This window comes from Biomphalaria glabrata, chromosome 10, assembly GCF_947242115.1.
Source record: "Biomphalaria glabrata chromosome 10, xgBioGlab47.1, whole genome shotgun sequence".
In the NCBI taxonomy this organism is placed as follows: Eukaryota; Metazoa; Mollusca; class Gastropoda; family Planorbidae; genus Biomphalaria; species Biomphalaria glabrata.
Genome location: NC_074720.1, coordinates 39,766,381 through 39,785,834, shown reverse-complemented (window position 1 = coordinate 39,785,834; position 19,454 = coordinate 39,766,381). Strand labels below are relative to the sequence as shown.

The 19,454-nt window shown below is 35.5% G+C and overlaps 2 protein-coding genes across 2 annotated transcripts in view; one reads left to right on the top strand and one right to left on the bottom strand.

The window, feature by feature from the left end:
- The first annotated feature begins 744 nt into the window (after positions 1-744).
- Positions 745-12,088, top strand: LOC106053392 (NEDD8-conjugating enzyme Ubc12-like). The gene is made up of 5 exons (XM_013208940.2): positions 745-1,005; positions 4,821-4,915; positions 6,414-6,556; positions 7,318-7,381; positions 9,365-12,088. Exons 1-5 carry the CDS (start codon positions 906-908, stop codon positions 9,503-9,505), a joined length of 543 nt encoding a protein of 180 aa, XP_013064394.1. The 5' UTR covers positions 745-905; the 3' UTR covers positions 9,506-12,088.
- Positions 10,335-19,454, bottom strand: part of LOC106066030 (A disintegrin and metalloproteinase with thrombospondin motifs 2-like) — a 35,709-nt gene continuing 26,589 nt past the window's right edge. Inside the window, exons 13-17 of the mRNA XM_056043456.1 lie at positions 19,377-19,428; positions 18,818-18,961; positions 17,293-17,442; positions 15,625-15,771; positions 10,335-13,993 (exon numbers count right to left, since the gene is read on the bottom strand). Of these exons, the coding sequence (XP_055899431.1) occupies positions 13,812-13,993; positions 15,625-15,771; positions 17,293-17,442; positions 18,818-18,961; positions 19,377-19,428 (675 nt within the window). The 3' untranslated portion in view covers positions 10,335-13,811. The remainder of the gene's footprint in view (positions 13,994-15,624; positions 15,772-17,292; positions 17,443-18,817; positions 18,962-19,376; positions 19,429-19,454) is intronic.

The window sequence follows — 19,454 nt, the reverse complement described above, 5'->3', positions numbered from 1 at the left end:
ACTTAGATTTAGCATGTGGCCTATGAAAGCGTGGGGCTTAAGTCCGGCCCTTCCGTTGATAAGCTTTTTATCTAACTAAACCTCAGGCAATAGCCTCAACGTGGCGCTCTGGTAGAACCGGTCACTAAAGGAAACGATTAAGCCAATATAGGGAAGCAAAACAGAGCCCCTTTGGGGGCCACTTGAGGTGCATAACGACCGATTCCATACCACTGGCAGGATTGATAGTCCACAAAAAAAAAAAAAATGTCACTGTCCACACATGGTTCTTCAATGTGCAGTTTTTATTGCGGACACTTCCACGGCTGATGTGTTACAGATAATGAATATGGAGGAGTTTCCCTGGTGGGCTCCGCCTTCGACCTCGCTTCTAGCTCGAGCATCTTCTGATAATAAGCCATCAGTAATAGGGAATAAAAATCTACATCTGCTTGGTTCTTTTCCAGACAGAAGCTGAGACAGGCAGCACGAAGGCGAGCTTCCGTGGTTATAGAGCTCCAAGAGTCTTAGACGTCACTAAAATCTTAGCTTTTAAGAAGAATGCTGTCTAAAACCATTTAGGCCTACTTCTTAAAAAAATGCAGAGTTTTGAGTTATCTCGTAAGATATAAATCTAGATCTAACCATAATTATTTATATGTATACAATTCTTTAGAGGGGAGGTAATAAAACTTATTGAAATAGATAATAAACGAAAAATATTTTTGTCGTCACTGTGCATAGCAAGCGGAAGTAGATCTACAGGAAAAAAACATATTTCTCTTTTTTTTTTTTAGGGTGATCTCCGTCATAGTAAGAAATAAAAAAATAAGATTGTGTCTGATTAGAACGTATTCGATAGAATTTAGTTAGAGAGGAGGGTGAAGTTTAGAGCCCTGATAAAGATCACATTAAGTGTCATCAATATGATAAAATTATTTTCATTGAAACAACAAAAGAAAGATGGAGAAACTGCATCAGAAAGGGGAAAAAGAGCGTCTGCCGCGCAGTTGAGAATACAGAAAGGTAGAGAGAGAAACAAGATCTAATCTATTATCTAGACTGTCTAGATTCTAGATTAGAATGTCTAGATAGATAGATCTAGTAATAGTTAAATACTAGATCTAGAGATGAATCTTTAAATTAACGATAACACTCATCACATTATGAATAGACTATCATGTCACTATCGTAGTATCGTATTATTATTAGTAGTAGTATCATCAGTATCACTCAGTGGGTGACTCAGTATCTGACTTAGATCTAGAATCTAGATCTAATCTAAATCTAGAGTTCTAGACTAGTCAACTAGAATCTAGATCTAGTGACCTAGTCATTTCAGTTACACTTAGACTTAGTCTGACTTAGACTTACACTACTTGTCACTACTAGATTATATTGAAATATTCTACTAATCACTACTTAGATCTAGATCTGAGTTAACTTAAGACTACTAGATCTAAGTGTCATGTCTTAAGTCAAGATAATAACCATAATTTTTTTTTTTTAGATTGTTAAATACTAGATTTAGATCTAGAATCTAGATAAGATGTCACAAGATCTGGAATCTTGATTCTAGTTGATCTAGTAGAGATGGCTACTAGTGACGATAGTATTTACACTAACAGGCCTATAGTTATAGTGATATAATAATACTTAATAGATATAGACAAGATTCTTCTATAGTAATATAGATCTATATTTATACTAACAGTAACATAGATCTTCTAGATCTATAACTATAGTTACACTATAGTCTATAGATCTAGTATTACTATTCTAGTACCATTAGTAGTATTAGTCTAAATCTGGAGTCTAGATCATTACATTAGATGATACAGAATCTTACTCATGGCACATTCACATTATAGATAGATAGATGATCTTCAATCATAAGCACATACCACCATACCACCACTTATAGACCATAGTGGCATAGTCTAGCTAGTCATAGGGATAGGTCTAGATCTAGACTATAATAAATACAGACAGGGGCGCCAGCAGGTTTTTTAGCATGGGAGTGCAAGTTGCAACCTAAACGGCTTTAGTCATAGCTTTAACTTTCTTATTTTATTAATCTAGTTACGCAGATTATTAAAGATAAGAACTGGTGTGCCCCCCCCCCCCCCTTTTTTTTTTTTTTTTGCCCTATAGATGTGATAATGTGATATTAAGAGCACTGTAAATGATTGTTTCAATGAAGAAATTAATTGTAGATAAAATAAATGAGAAATGGACGAGCTCTCATCCAAATCACAAGAAAGATGACGCTTACTATTTATATAAGCTATCCCGACAAGACCAACGTCTAATCTTTCGACTCAGGACCGGACACAACAGAATGCGACAACACATGTTCCGGAAGCTCAAAATTGGAACCAGTGAAATCTGCCCATGTGGAGTATGACCAGAAAATGCTGACCACGTCCTCCAAAACTGCTCTCTCTACCAAGAGGCCTGTATAAGACATTGGCCCCAAATCACCCCAATAGAAAGAAAACTATATGGAGAGCTCCCTGATTTGGAAACCACTGCGCAGTTCATCTCATGTATTGGTCTAGTCATATGAACACTCCAACATAACAATGAGAACGACGAAGAAGAAAAGAAGGAGATTGTTTCATGAAATAAAAAATAAATAAATAAATAAGGCTCCCTACGGTTAAAAAAAAAAACCAACAAAAACTGCAAACATTGGCAGTGACTCTCGAAACTGTCATTAACTTTACTGAAGAATTGCTTCTCATCGGGATGGACATTCTGACAATGATTGCTTGTCATGCACAGTGCTCAGAGTCTTCTTCACGTTCTAGCTATTGCACCATTTTAGGAACCCTAACAGAAAATCTGGTTTTGGAGCCCCGTAGGCAAGCTCTTCATCCACCTGACCCCAATTTGCGATGGCTCTCTGTCCCTTTTGATCTGGTAAGTATGGAAGAGAGGAGATTGTTGGCATGTGGGCAGCCCAGTATTCACAAATTTACCACCCAGCCTTTCCTCCAGCAATGGAGAGGTCACTCCATCTCAAGTTGCAAAGGGAAAAGATTGTCTTTCGAGAAGTAAAGGCCACAGACATAGTCAGCCATCAATTTCTGATAAGCTTATTTTAGTTTATTACAATTATAGCTTATCCTTGGAACTGTAATTAAGTGGAAGCATTTTTTTTTTCTACTTTCAAGAAGTTAAGTGATTTGAAGGTGCAAAAGTTTGTCGAAAATTTAGCTACTCAGAATTCAGGGAGGGGGGTGCATGCACATGGTCCGCATCAATTCCTGATAAGCCTAGGCTAGTTTTGTGTGGCGTAATGCACAAATTGTAAGAAAATTTCCTTCTCGATAATAAAGATTATTATTATTGTTGTTATTAGTCTAATATAATAGCTTATCCTTACATCTGTACTTCAATGTCAGCACCACAGTTGCTTCTTAGAAGAAGTAATGTATTTGAAGGTGCAAAAAATTAGCTAGAATTCAGCTACTCAGAATCTAGAAATCTAGAGAATAATTTACTACCTAGATAGCTCTAATCATTATAAGATTATCTTCAACACATCTCTGAACTTTGCCTTTTTCTATCCCTTGCCTAGTTTCGACATCTAGATTATATACATTTTAAGTATCAATGTGGACTTTAAAAAAATGCACCCCTTTTGGGCGCCCATGTATACAGATCTAGTAAAAATTTCTATATATATATATAGAAAGTACAGATGTCAGATGTATAGGACTATATCTAGATCTATAGCAGAGATTTGAGATCAGACAGTGATGCCTAGGCCTAGCTAGTAGCCTGGCCATATCTAGCTGGCTATATGGTGCTACATCTATTTAGATCTAGAATACAGGCTTGGTACCAGTGGACTAAACTTGACAATTTTGTGTGGTGGTCCAGCCCTTGACATGCATGTTGGATATATATTTAAATCTCCCCCAGATTGATTATGATTCACTAAGGATGTAATTAATGTTAATTTAGATCTAGAAATCTAGAGAATAATTTACTACCTAGATAGCGTGGAAAGCGTGTTGAAGAGAGGCTAAGTTCGCTTTAACTTGGCTTGGCTTGGCTACCTAGAAGGGGGCTCGAGGTTCGGCACCCGACTCGGGCAGAGTTGTGTTTACTGAGCGCCCAAAGGCAGCACGGAAAACCAACTCCTAGATACCCCCCCCCCCCCCCCCCCCCCACACTGGTCCACCAATGAGATTGGACCAAAAGCGCATTGAGCATGCTATAAGCATGAAAGTAGCGCTATATAAAAGCTATAATAATAAGAATAATCTGTAAGTTAATGTGCAGAGAAACTCCTAGATACACACACACACCCCCCTCCACTGGTCCACAAATGAGATTGGACCAAAGCGCTCTGAGCATGCTATAAGCATGAAAGTAGCGCTATATAAAAGGTAGTATAATAATTATAATAATAATAGCCTTAATCATTATAAGACTATCATAGACACATCTCTGAACTTTGTCTGCTTCTATCCCCTGCCATCCTGCAGTAGTTTCGACATCTAGATAATATATGTTTTTTAAAAGTATCAACGTGGACTTAAAAGAATGCAAACCCAAAGCCCCTTAGAAGAAAGTAATATACAATCTGCTTATGGAATGCTGCTTGAGCCTTACCATTGCGGGTTTTGATGTCTGTATATGTTCTCCCATTGTTGTCCAGGATACTGCCAACATAGTTTTTGGTTAATAGTAGATGTGGCTGTTAAGGTGCTGATAACATGCATGTTTAACTTATTAAGGTTTAATTAGTAATTTTTTGTTTAGTACTAGATGAATTGTCTGTTTTAAATCCTGAGTTAAGTTCTTTTTTTTTTTTTTAAACACAGATATTAATGAATTAAATCTACCCAGAACATGTCAGGTGGAGTTTCCAGACCCAGATGATCTTCTCAATTTTAAAGTCATTATCTCCCCAGATGAGGTGAACCATAGATCTATTTCTAGCTTTCAATTAGTTTGTACTTGCAACTATTCTATTCTAGTTGTTGACACACAACTGTCTTATTCTCTCTCTCTTAAATTACATTTTTTACACTATTCTCTTCAGAAATCTCAATTACTATAACGTTTCATTATGTCATGTAGCTGATTTAGATGGTGGAGGGGCAAGCAGCAAGAGTAAATATTTTTTTGATAATGCTAAGATTTTTTAGCTACAAATTTTTTTTTTCTGTCAGTTGTAAACCATTAATATATATATCATGCTCACATCTGCAGTATTTTAAGTTTTAATATCACTGCCTGGTATGGCAATCTGAACATTAAAAAATAAAAATAAACTTCATAGAATCCTAAATGCTGCTGGTAAAATCATTGACAAAAAAAAACAACTCCATTTGGGCAGCTGTTTCAGACAAACATTCATAATAAAGGCTAAAAAGATTCTAGAAATAAAAAATCACCCTTTGGGTCAGGATTTTGTGATTTTACCATCACAAAAGAGATACAAGACACAGATAGCAAAGACAAACAGACACAAAAACTCTTTTTTGTTCCCCTGGCAATTAAATCATTAAATAGAAACTATCTGTTATAAACTTTTCTCATGTAAATTATGAGTGAGTCTAGTGTGAATGTATATATTGTTTTTCAATAGTTTTTTTTTTTTGTGTAACGCACAATGTGTTAAACAAATTTTCCTAATTGATAACAGAGATTATTATTATTATTACAAATAATAATAATAATTATAATCTAAGAATAATTATAATCTTATAATTATAATAATTATATATATATATACAGGGCCAGTCCTAACAATTGCGGGGCCCTATGTGAAACTAATAGCGTGGGGCCTAGTCTGGGTGGGAATAAGGATAAGTGAAAATTAAGATTTTGTATTAGAATATAAATTCGACTTTGAATTTTATTCATTCTTTACTAAGTACAAAATTGCGATCAAATTAAAATTACTTTACGAACCTTGCAACCTATGTTATATTTATATGCCAGTGACTATAAAAGTATATAAAGTTTTTGAACTTCCGATTAAGACGATTATTAAATTTTATTACATGAAAGCTGACAATGCCTTTTTTCTTTTATCATGCATAGGATTGGTGTTTTCCGCAATTAATGACACCTACAAAGACAATTTTGTCTATTTTTCAGATTTTTATGAGTTTTCGGGAGATTCAAATAAATTCAGGAGATTTCCAGGAATTTTTCGTATTTATTTTGCTATTTAATAATTTACACCTAGAATTCGCACGGGGCCTTTGAAAGCGCAGGGCTCACTGCGACCGCATAGGTTGAATAGACCTAAAACCGGGCCTGTATATATAGATATATAGATAGATATATATTGACATTAAATGATGTGTATATATATATATATATATACAAAAAGTGGATTACATTTATTATTTAACTCCTTTAATACATATGTAATACTTTCTTATTTCTTTTTTTTTTTTCAGGAATTTTACAGAGGTGGCCGATTTGTTTTTAGCTTTAAAGTAGGTCAAGGCTATCCTCATGATCCTCCTAAAGTAAAATGTGAAACAATGGTCTATCATCCAAACATTGATCTTGAAGGCAACGTGTGTTTGAATATTCTCAGGTACAATTTGACTTAAGGCAGCTCTTGCTTGTTTTATGAACAATTAATGCCAGAGATCCATTGCTCAGTACACATCAATGTCCAGGGAATGGAAGCTGTTACAATGTAGTGATTTCCACTTCAGTTTCAATATAAATGTGTAGATCTGGTGAAGTAACACTTTTAAACGCAAGTGTGAAGATATTACGTGAATACTTTAATTAAGTTGAATGTCATTAACGGAGGGCAGATGATGTTAAAGGTCATAAGTTGGGCAAACGGTTAACGAGAAGCGGTGTCATGTGGTTGGCACAACGATCAACCGCCTTTACCTTTTCTCAACAAAAGTCAGGTACCACTTTAAGTTGGGAGGACTCAGGGCTGCTCTAAAAATCCTGGTCTTCACCGAAATTTGAACCCAGGACCCCCAAGTTTGGAAGCCACAGGCTTAACCACTCAGCTACCATGCTCCCTCTCCCCCCATTTGAATTTTATACAGATAAAAATGATTGGTTCCCATTTTGAAAGCTAAAGTAGACACCTTGTTAAATACAATGGATAGATATTAAGATAATATAATTGTAGCGTTCCCAAAAAAGAAAATAGAAAGTTAGTTTGACTACAATTGTGCACCTCAGCATAACTACTAACTACTACTATCTGAATATAAAATGTTATTTATCAACTACTATTGGAGATCATTTAAAAATTTGTTGTTCAAAAGATGTTGGAAGCATTTTCAGTCACATTTACAGGTTTTCTTTTATGATGTTTTTTTATAGGGAAGATTGGAAGCCTGTTCTCACAATCAATTCAATAGTTTATGGTTTACAGTATTTGTTTTTGGTAAGTCTTATGTGTATGTCTTTTGTGAGGATTCACAGAATAGTTTACAAATCATTTCATATACTCTTAAGAGGAAACTCTGTTAACATCCATTGTCTCTCTAGACAGAGAGGAGTAAAAAAAATATTCAAGTTCCTTAACTCTTTTTCTCCTAATCGACACTACCATCATTGATTTTACTCCATTTTGCAGCCTAATCGACGATATTATCCTTGATGCTCAAAAAGTCAGATGTTTTTTTCCTTTCCTACCAAAATGTTTTTAATTGCTTATAATCTTAAATAGTTTCCCTTTGGAAAAAAAATACAGGTTTTTAACATTTATCAATGTGTTTTATTATCATAAAATGATGTTCTTAAAGAGTAGGGCTTAAAAAGGCTCTATTTTTCTATATACAATTTTCATGGGGTGGTGACTGAAATGTTTTATTTATGTTATATATTACGTTTTGTTAAAAGAAAAATAAGTATAATAAAAAAAAACTAACTTTTTGTTCAATTTGGGTCATAAAATATTGCCTAGATCTAGTTACAAAGGGACTTTCCACAGTTTTTTCATTTTCAAATTCCATTATCCAAAATAAACTTTTATTTTGGTTTGATAAACATCATTTTGTTTTATCAAAAATGGGCCTGCATTTTCCTTGAACCCTATACCAAATATAAAATTTTCTGATAACAAACAAAAAAAAGTTATTAAAGTTTAATCAGAACAGGGTAATCAAACACAAATTAGCAAAATGAATAAGTCCATCGGAACATGGAAAACAATTGTGGAGAGAAAGAGTTTAATTGTTAGTTCTAGTTTGTTTGTATAGTGAATGCTTCAAATCTGTTACTACAAATTAAATATTTCTAAAATGTGTTTTTGGAAGATTTAAAGATGGTTGGGTTGCTGTTCTAGCTCATCTCTGCCTGTGGTCTTGTCATGTATCCGGCCACCAACCAACTTCCTTCAGGCGTCTCAGTTCTGGGCAACTCTCACCAACTGCCCCCATGTCTTTCCTGCTTCCAAATCGTAGTGCCATGTATTCCAGGACTGGGGGTTCCATGTGAGGGCTTATCTTGTAATGTTGGATGCAGGCTTGCGAAGGGCATGGCATATCCATCTCTGGTGTCTCTGAAGGATATCTACTTCAATGGGATCTTGTCTGGCAACCGGATCATAAGAATCTTCTTGAGATAGGTATTGATGAATACATGGATTTTTCTTATGGTGATGATGGTGGTTTCCCCGGGTCTCTGCTCCATAAAGTAGTATTGACTAAGCAATGGTGTTGAAAAGCCTTATCTTGGTGGTGATTCTCATTTCCCTGAATTCTGGGTGTTCCTGATCTGATGGAATGCTGCTTGAACTTTACTCTTGCGGGTTTTGATGTCTGTATCTGTTTCTCCATTGTTGTCCAGGATACCGCCAGTATAGGTGAATCTTTCTACCTCTTCGAGGGCCTTGCCTTGGACTGTAATGTTTGTGTTGATAGACACCTTTATCTTGAGTAGCTTGCACTTCCCTCTGTTCATGGTAAGACCTAGTCCAAATTGTTTACAACAGTGCTTCTCTTTTCCTGCTGTTGTGTGTGAGAGAGAAGAGCTAGGTCATCTGTGAAGCCGGTGTCGTCTAGCTGTTTTCTACGGAGTTGTTCTAGCTGCATGAAAATAAAATCTTTTGGAGACCCATGTTTGTTTTAGGTTCACCAGTCACCATGGAAAATTTTTTTTTTTAAATTTTATTTTGTTTTGCAACTACCAAATGGTGCTGCATTCTAAATTGTCAAAGAATTACAACTCCACCTTCACCGTACACTACTTGGCCTTTGTGCTTAATAACTAGCTATCACCCTTGTAACTTGTCAGTATAAGAACTCTTTATACCGGTACTCTATTTTATTTTTATTTGAAACGTTCAGGTTCCTGAAACCTTAATGTATACACGTTTGTTTCTTTAATTCTGATGCTATTTTTTAAATATGTCTTCATTTTTCAGGAACCCAATCCAGAAGATCCTTTAAACAAAGAGGCGGCAGAGGTTCTTCAAACAAATAGAAGACTCTTTGAACAGAATGTAGCCAAATCAATGCGAGGAGGGCATATAGGCACTGTCTACTTTGACCGATGTCTCATATGATGGCTTTGAAGTTAAAATTCTATTTGATTAACTAGTGTTTTTCTTTTTTAAAATACAAATTTGAAAGAAATGACATTGAAGAAAAATGGTTTCATTTATTTAGCTGAGACCAACAGTCTAAAGAAATCTTTTTCCTAAATGTGCATCATTTATGTATAATTAAAAAACTACATGTCAGTGAGTTTGGAACCAAAGGGAGTGTACTGTAGGTGATACAAGCAATTTGGCTGAAACATTTAGCCGTGTTTCCTTAAGAGTAAGACATTTTTTTTTTGGTGTGGAGAAATTTGAATATTTTTTTTGTTCTGTAATAACACGTCTATATATTTTCTTGTAGCTGTTCCATTCTACTTCAGCATAATTACTATCTCTAAGTGCAACAGCATGCAACCAAACTTCTTTAGAGTTAGGGGAGTCATGGTTGAAACTATCACTTCATTCCCAGCTAAATCTAAAGCATGTAGTACCCAGATCATCATTTACGTATGATGTAAAATTGTTTTGATTTGATTGTAAATATTTAAATGCATTAATATATAAAATTGAAGAGTCCTTTTCCTAGCTAGATACAAAATTAAGAACATTGCTTGCTTATACATAACTATTTGAGTTTGGCTTTATGTGAAATCATATATTCAAATGTCAGAATCCTATGTCCAAATGTCAGGATTCATTGTAATCAAATCACTTCTATGTTTGTTCCTTCTTGTTCCACTATCCAAGAATAACTGGTAACTTGTGTTTGAAAACTATTCCTCAGTAATAATATTATAATTTTAGAATTGCAGATTTGAGTCGTGAATGTTTTTTTTTTTTTTTTCTGCAATGGTGTTTATGGCCTTATGTCTGCCATGTTTAACAACACAGTCAACAATTTCTGACTGCTTCAACTGTAACATTGTCTATGCTGTAGCTACATGGACCAAAATATATATTTATGACTGGCCAGATGACTGATAATGTCTTAAGAGTTTTAATTTTTTTTTTTAAAGAATTTATTGCTTTTGGCTGGAAAAGGGATGCATCTTTTGGATATTTTATTTGTTCTCTGTGTGGTGAGTTTTTAACCAAAATAGTTCTTTTTGTCCAATCTTCACATGAAATTCCACACTTTTTTTTTTCGTTTTATTAAAGAGCTTCAGTGGACACAATTTAATTTAAGACATTAGGTCTTGAATAAATTAAAATAAATATAACTTCATGTAAGCAACCTGTGTGTGAGGGAATGAACATTATTCCCCCCCCCCCCCCCCAAACCTAATAAAAAAAAAAAAACTTTCGTTGCTCCTCTCCAAAAACTCAAGTCAATAAAAAATTTCTTTCTTTTATTATGAAGTTTTTTAATTACCTGTCCCTGTTTCTTGATAGTTTTATTTTATTTCAATTGTTTTAGAACCGATATATTCAAACATTGTAAACTATTTCTTTCTTATAGAGTATCCTATCCACCCAAACTGTAAATCTTCAATAGTTTAGAATGCCAGTGTCATTAATAAATATTGGAGTGCCTTGTAAATACATTTCTTGTGCTCAATGATCAGAAAGCAATGGTTATTTTTGGACGAGCTTATGACTTCTACTGGCATGGGTTGTTGATATGGTGGGTTTTGAACAAAATGGGCCAAACATCATTTAAAAACAAAATACTAATGAAAGATGGTATAATTTCTATTAGATACAATTACAAGGAAAATGGTATCAGAATTCAGGGTGTTTTTTTTTTTTTTTTTTCAGGATTTTTGTGTAAATATCTGATAGTTTGTAATCTCTTTTTCATAGGGATCACCTCTAAAATTCAGTCATTAATTAAAAATCAAAGGGGAAATAATGTCTTTAATAGAGGTATCATTAGGGGAGTAGCACATTGCATCTTTATCTCCCTTCTTTGCCCTAGTTGAAGAGAAATTTTTTTACTTAAGAAATTGTTGGCCTAAGGTCATTGTCAAGTTAAGTTTCACACTATGGTTTTAGTGATTCCCTAACTTTCGTTTTGGTGATAACAAGTGTAAAAACATTTGACCTTATATTTTAGATTTACATATATTTCCGATTATGGAAGCGTTACCTGATTATGGTTCCTGAGTTTAAAAATGCATGTCATAAATAAATCTAAAAAAAAAAGACTTTTGAAATAATTCCTGCCAAGATTTAAAAAAAATAAAAAATTCGATAGATACCAGTGCAACTATTTATAGATATTCTTTGTTGTAAATCAATCCAACTAAAAGCAATGTAGGAATAATGTCATACAATTTTGTTATTAGCTAGAAATAAAGTTGGCGTCCTAATGTACCAATCTGTAGGACATTATCTTACACATTTCTTTTCAGGTTGTTGCATGTAGACTTTAGGTTACTAAATGCTGCACTCTTGGTAAACTCTGTCTTGAAGGGTGTCAGCTGTGTCTACATCAGTAACTCAGGACTTGAGTGGAGCTTTTGTTTTAGCATTCAATGTTTCTTAATTCTCAGTTACCGTTATTCCATTACATCATTGCTTTCAGTCAAATGGTCGTTTGATATATCTTGTGCTTGGTTTGAAAATATTCTTGGTTTAAATTAAACTCACTTAATAATAACTTAATTTTTTTTTTTTGGTCTTTATTCTACATTTATATAGTAGAGATCGATTAGTTTTTTGTATAGATCTATTATGAAAAGAAAAGGATTTTACATTTGCTCTGAAATATTTGCTGGAACTGTCTAGACAGACAGCAGTACTTGTATAGTTGGAGAGCATTTGAAATATGATCCTCAACACAGAGAAAGATCATTTGCTTTGTGTTAATTTCACAAGTTAAAAAAATTTAGCTGTTAACACGTTTGATGTGACAACGCCCATAACATGATTATAAGTTATAAGTATAGAATAAGTACTATAAGTACATCCCAACATAATGTAACATCTCACCACAATGTAGCATTTTGACATAATGTTACATGTAACATCCCAACATAATATAACATTTTGACATAATGTTACATGTAACATCCCAACATAATATAACATTTTGACATAATGTAACATCTCAACATAATGTAACATCTCAACATAATGTAACATCCTGACATAATGTAATATACTTGCTATTAAGTTTTTGATAAAGTTAAATGATGGATTAAGTCAGATGAAACATGGAGAACAACTGAAGCCACAACAAAAAAAAAAAATACAGACCTTCATCAACAGATGCCTGAGAAATATCCTAAAAATACACTGGTATGACAAAGTAGAAAACACCAAACTGTGGGAGATGAGTGGACAGAAAAATATAGAAGTGAAGATCTTAGAGAGGAAGTGGAGATGGATTGGTCACACCCTTAGAAAAGATACCAGCAACAGAGCTAGACAGGCTTTGGAGTGGAACCCCCAGGGAACAAGACGCAGAGGAAGACCAAAAAGAACATGGCGACGTAGTGTACTTGAAGAAGCAGAGAAGACCGGGAAGAGCTGGGACACCATCAAAAAGCTAGCAAGAGACCGTGGAGAGTGGCGTGTTTTTGTCGAGGCCCTATGTTCCACAAGGAACTCAAAGGAGTGATGATGATGAAGTCAGATGTTGGTATACAATTTAAAACAGGAATTGAGAAACATGCAGGGGTATAGCGTTAAGTAGACATCTACCAAGAGTAAACTTACATAGACTGTAAGTCTGTTCAGTAGCAAAAATAAATCTATGTATATCTAAAATTTAAACAAAGATCAAAATTTTAATCAAATCTTGAAAATCATCAGATAGATGAAATACACATTCTTAAAAAAAACAAATTAAATTAAAAACAAGCAAAATATAAAAAAGACATTTAAAAAAAAGGCTTATTTATGGGAAAGTTCTGCACATTTACAGCTATGTATCTCAATACTGTATGGTTTATTTTCCCTTTTTTAAAATATCAAACAGAATTATTTAATTGATTAATTTTTGTTTTCATTCATTTTTTTTTTAATTAGGGACAATGAATAATGTGTGCAAAATTTCAACTTGATCTGAGATTGGGAAGTGAGAGAAATAACTTGTACATATGTTGTACCAGACAGACAGACAGACAGAGTAACTTGATATAAGCTTTGTAAAAACAACTTAACAGACAGCTTCATACATCATGAACAACACACACACACACACAAAGGAATTAAGTGTAACATGTATCTTGCTTTTATCATAGCATATTTCCACATGAACTAATTATATATTTATTTATTTTTTTTCTCCTAATTTTATTATCTCGCTTTTTTTTATATTTACCTATACCGGTAACATTACAATTTTGTTTGCGTTTCACGTTGGTGAGAGATACACAACCTGTTAGACACTGCGCTGGGCGAGGAGCACAAGAAGAGACAGACCAAGATCAAAATTAAAACCACGGGCCACGCCGCTGATCATCGAGTCGTACCCTCGGCAGGTGTAGCAGCAGAAGTCGTCGTAGCCTTGACAAGACGGAAGTGACGAGCACAAGGCAGTGTTCTCGTCGCCGTACTTGCAGCCTGGAAACAAGAAAATATCACAAATACTTTAACAAGAAAAACCAAACTTATATTAATCAATTAGTTTGGATCAGTCAAATGTTTTACATGTTTCGGATGTTCCTTCAGAGTTGACGATAGTTTACTTCCTAGTCCAAGCCTCCCGCAGGACGACGGGGGATGGGATCGACCAGGGTTTGAACCCGGGATCATCGATAAATCCAAACGACAGTCCAGCGCGCAAACCGCACGACAGGCAGCCATCAGTCATAAGATTAAATGTGTAATAGGCCCAGATATAGACCAACAAATATACATCTGTGCAAATAGAAATAGTTTTACCAATTGTTTTTGTTTAGCTCTATTTCATGCGCTTAGCTTTCCCAGTACGCTAGGATCCTGTCACGTGTCTGGGCCAGTCAGGAAAGGGGAGGGGAGAAAGATTAGAAGGGGGTATCTGGGTTATTGTGTAAATATTAGGTCAACCGTGATCGCATTTTTAATGCATTTATAGAAAACAAAATAATTTAAAGTTGAACGACATGGATGCGAACTCGAGGCTCCAACGAAAAGATCAACAACAGCACTAGAGAAGTGCTCATGAAAATAAAAGGTTTACAAATTTTTATATTGCTCCTTTCAAACTTTTAAGCGAAGTATAAAGGGAACTAATTCAACTTATACCACCACATCAATCAAATACAATTCTCTCCCTTGTTCGATACCAAACAGAATACTTAATAACCAATAGTTGATTAACTAATTTTTATTTTTTATTTTATTGATTCTTGTTTCGTCATTTAAAAAGAAATGATTGTGCAAATTTTTATTTTGATCCGAGATTGGGTTTCGGATAAATAGCGTGTATAAACTTTTTTCCAGAGTGAGTTGATATAAGCTTTGTAAAAACGAAAGCAATCATATCTCTTTGACCACGATGTACTGACTTCGAGAGAAGATTCTCTTTATCGCGGGGCGCCCCTAGGGCCCCACTCGCCACCCCCTAAGTCCGCCTGTGTCAGACGTTCAATAGTTATAAAACTAGAATGATTGGAAGAGCTGGAGTTAAGACACTAAAACTACTTCCGGTGTTGATAAAATAGTTCATTGGCAACCAACTGAAGCCGGAGAAAGAAAATGGTTCGATTGAGAGGGAGGGGAGGCTATGATGATTGGCATTTTGTTAAAAATTGATCGAGAGTTTTAGCCCCTTCCCCAAACACACGCAAATACATAAGGTTTGTTCTAGATGCTCTTTTAAGTGAAATGTCATTTACTTTATTTATTTACCGTTAGAAAAAAAAATGCTGGCCTCCATTTTTAGAAAGGGTGTAGGCCGTATAGACCTCCCATTTAACAAGACTGCAATGGAGACCGGCCTGGTCATCGCTTTGGTGGTACCCCTAAACGTAAATTTGGAAAAAACGAAAATAAAATTGCCAGGCACAGGCTAGAATCTTATGACAGTTGGAATTTCTAGGAATGTTGAAAAAATAGTATAGTGATAAATCTAGATAAAATGAATAGAAATAAATCTGGATTAAAAAGAACTGCAAGGTACCTTTCTGTGTACAATGTAGAAAACAAAAAAAAAAAAAAATGCTACGCGGTGCACACAAGATATCTTTTTTTTTGTGTATAAAATGCCAAACCTGTGACATTTGTTGTTTTCATCCGACAAGAACGACAACATGACTGCCGGATGTCATGAACCCAACATAGTGCAGACGACTCCTGGATTGTGTCTGCGCATGCCTTTCCATCATGGCGGAAATTGTCATCATCGTTGCAGACGTCACCTGTAGGAAAGTCACGATCGATATTTATCATACATATTTCTTAAGCTATTATATCCTTCAGGGTAGAAAAAACATTTAAACATTTTACTAAGTTTTAAAAATCACTTGTGTTATTTCTGTTTTGTTTTGAATGTTCCTTCAGATTTGAAGATTATTATCTCTTAGCCCAAGCCTCATTCAGACGGCGGGCAGGTTCGAACTAGGATCATCAGGACAATTGCTACTGTGGTATGTAGTGGGAATGTCACACTGAGCGACTTATGTATTATTAATTGTTTGATTTATTTCATAGTGTTAGGTCGCTTGCATACTACACGATTTTGACCGTAAAAAAAAAATGGACGAGTTTTATTTTTTCAGTGTCGTTGTAGCATTGGAAGGGATATAGCCATGACGCATCTAGCTATTACAGATTTTTAAATATTTATTTCCTTTCTCTGTACAGCGATAGTCAATGAAAGTGGCAAGATATGGCTGGTGTTATACGCCGTATGACCATTTTACCGTCATGGTGTGATATGAAAAGCATTTTAAATTCAACCTACGTTTTTTTTGTTTGTTTGTGAGATTAAAGCGCGTAGTTTGGAAGCGGCCTCTGCTTTTAATTATATCACAGAATGCTTAGTGTTTTATTGTCTAATGCTATTTGTGGATATTGTTTTAATGAGTATCGAGGTTTCTTTTATCAGATTACGGGAATGCACTGAACACTCTTGTCTACAGTGAATGTAATCCTACACCATGGCTACGTTTATGTATGTAGTTCTCTTCTACTCGGCGGCTTACGTTGCGTTCAAATACATTGGGTCTAAATAAGAATTCACAGGCTTACACGGGGTTGGGATTCTCGACTGTCGTTCCCCCCCCCCTCCCAACTGAGCCCTGTACCAACCCTAGGAAAGGGATAGATCTATAAAAGTGCGGGGAGAGGAGAGTAGAGACAAAATATAAAAAATGCGAAGCATCTGCAAGAGATGGGAAACATTATTCTCACACTACTACGACACACATTTTTAGATTAGCGTGGAGCCCTATCAGACAAGAAACCTGATAGGTTGTCCCTAAAAGTTCCCCTTTCAGACCTTGCGATGATGTAAAGGTCATCTGTTTCGACTCAAATTAAAAATTCCAGTCTTCACCAGGATCGGAACCCGGGACCCCGGTTTTGGAAGCCAAGCGCTTTACCGCTTAGCCACCGCGCCCCCGAGGTTGTCCCTGCTCGCCGCAATTTGCTGAGAAATAACTCTCTATAGAGTAGTGATTCCTAACTGTTTTCTTTCGGGGGCCATAAAAATGTTCGAAGTGCTCACCAGGGTCGATTTTCACTTCTTTACGGGCCGAATACGACCCGCGACTCGTAGGTTGAACATCACTAATTTAAGTCATAGAAATTTGTATTAACTATTATGAATCCTTTACTCTAGCATAATTGTCATTGATATAGCGAAAAACTAGAAAGTGAAGTTGACGGAACATTTTATTTAAAACTACCATTCTTTTTATCTGACTTGTTAGACTAACCTGCTGGGATTCTGTGAGATGTCGTCTGCTCTGTACTGATACCGGAAGTGGTATTACGACAAGTGTAACAGCAGCTTCTCTGTTCAGTCCCTGACCCACTGGAACACGCATCACTTGAACAATTGGACCAGTGGTCGCCAAAAAGGCAATCTGTCCACAAAAATATGTAGAAATAGAAACGTATTAAGCGAAGTACAGTTTACTCTTGATAATCCGACACTTTTAAATCCGACACACTCAGAAATCCAACTCGGCGCCATCAGCTGTTCATTCAGCCTATGTTTTAATGTTGAAAGACATTCAAGAATTAATCGTATGTATACTGTACGTGATGCCTTTAGTTTTAGAATGTAGATCAGTGGCGTAGCTAGGGTGGGAGGACAATTCGAAAATCAACCGGGCCCCCACTTGAAGGGTGCCCCCAAATGAGGGTTTTCACATTAAATATTACGCAAAATGCAAGAGCCCCTAAAGAGATCAAGCCCCCCCCCCCTGGGCCCAAAAACAATGGAAAATTCCTAGCTAACCCCCTGATGTAGATTGTAATTGAGTAGGCTACAGTATGTGAAAGCAACAGTGACCACCCAGCCTTAAATTGTGTTCATTAAATTAATCTAAACAACTGAGCTTTTTTTTTTTTTTTTTACAAAGCTTATAGCACTCTGTCTGTTTGTCTATCTGTCTAATAAAAAGTTTGAACATGTTTTTTTTTCCCATTTCCCATTCTAAATCAAGTTGAAACTTTGCACGCTTATTCAATGTACCTGACACCACATTAATCGATAAAAAAATAATCAATTAGTTCATTAAATATTGATGATTAATTATTTAATTTCCTATCGAAATAAGGGAAATAAATACTAGTTATTGACAGATGTGGATGTATATATGGATTTTATCCTCTTATCACGTTTTGACACGTTTTATTCTCCCACTTCCCATCCTCGGGTCAAGTTGAACTTTCATAAAATTATTCATAGTCGGCTTTGAATACTGTGCGAAATTTCAACTCGATCCTAGGATGGAAAGTGACAGAGAAAAACGTGTACAAAATGTGTACCAGATAGAGAGAAGAAGTGAGCTTTGTAAAAAGGAACTATCAATCATCATCATCAAACTCCATTTGAGTGAGGGCTTGAGAGGCTCAAATCTTCTCTTGCCAAAGCCCTGGACAGAAACCCTGCTGTCTTGCGTAGTGCGTATATGTCACCATAGAGGTCAAGAACTTTTATTTTCCCAGACCTGTCGAGGCGGAGATCAGCAAGTCTAGGGCAGTCAAACAGAAAATGAGGCACGGTTTCTTTTTCTTCCCCGCAGCGGGGCACCGTGTAACTATCAATGGAAAAATGTAACAATGTCAAGATCTAAGGTTGAAAAAGACCACAACTAATGAATTTTTCAAGTAGTCTTAGTCTATCTTCATTCATCCTCCAAGGTTCCTCATCACACAGGTTGAGAACCTCTGCTCTCTCTGTTTTGCTTAATGGTATTAAATGAACAGCGGTTCTTATTTGGTGACAGTTACCAGGATCACTTGTCCGAACTTGGCTGCATGAGTTACAGCATCGATTAGCGATCTGCTCAATGTAGCAGTGACCTGCAAACTCTTGGATGCCATCTGCGCATGACGTGCTAGAGTTCATTCTACTGTCACCAAACATACAACTGCCTGCAGATGTCAACATTTCAAGAAATTAAAAAGAAAGATTAAACATAAACGAAACAAGTTTAAATGTAAACAAGATTGAACTAAAACTAAGTTCAAATGCAAGCAAGATATAGGCTAACTAAAACAAGTTTAAACGTAAGCAAGGTTTACCTAAAACTTGTATAAATTTAATCAGGGTTTAACTAAAGCAATTTTTAACGTAAGCAAGGTTTAACTAAAACTAGTTTAAACATAGGCCTAAGCAAGGTTTAACTAAAACAGATTTAAAGTTCCGTCCTAAATTGCACTTAGGGTGTTTTTACTCAATGTTATATCTAAAGATATTATATAAGATAAGACAAAACTGAATAAGGAGACAAAGTGCTAACACGTGTATAAGTCATACGTCATATTGCCACGTCTGCTGTTTACTTACTATCACCAGGCGGCGCTGCTTTGTCATCAAGACAAAGTCCTTGTTTACACACCTAGAAACACAGACAAAACATACTCA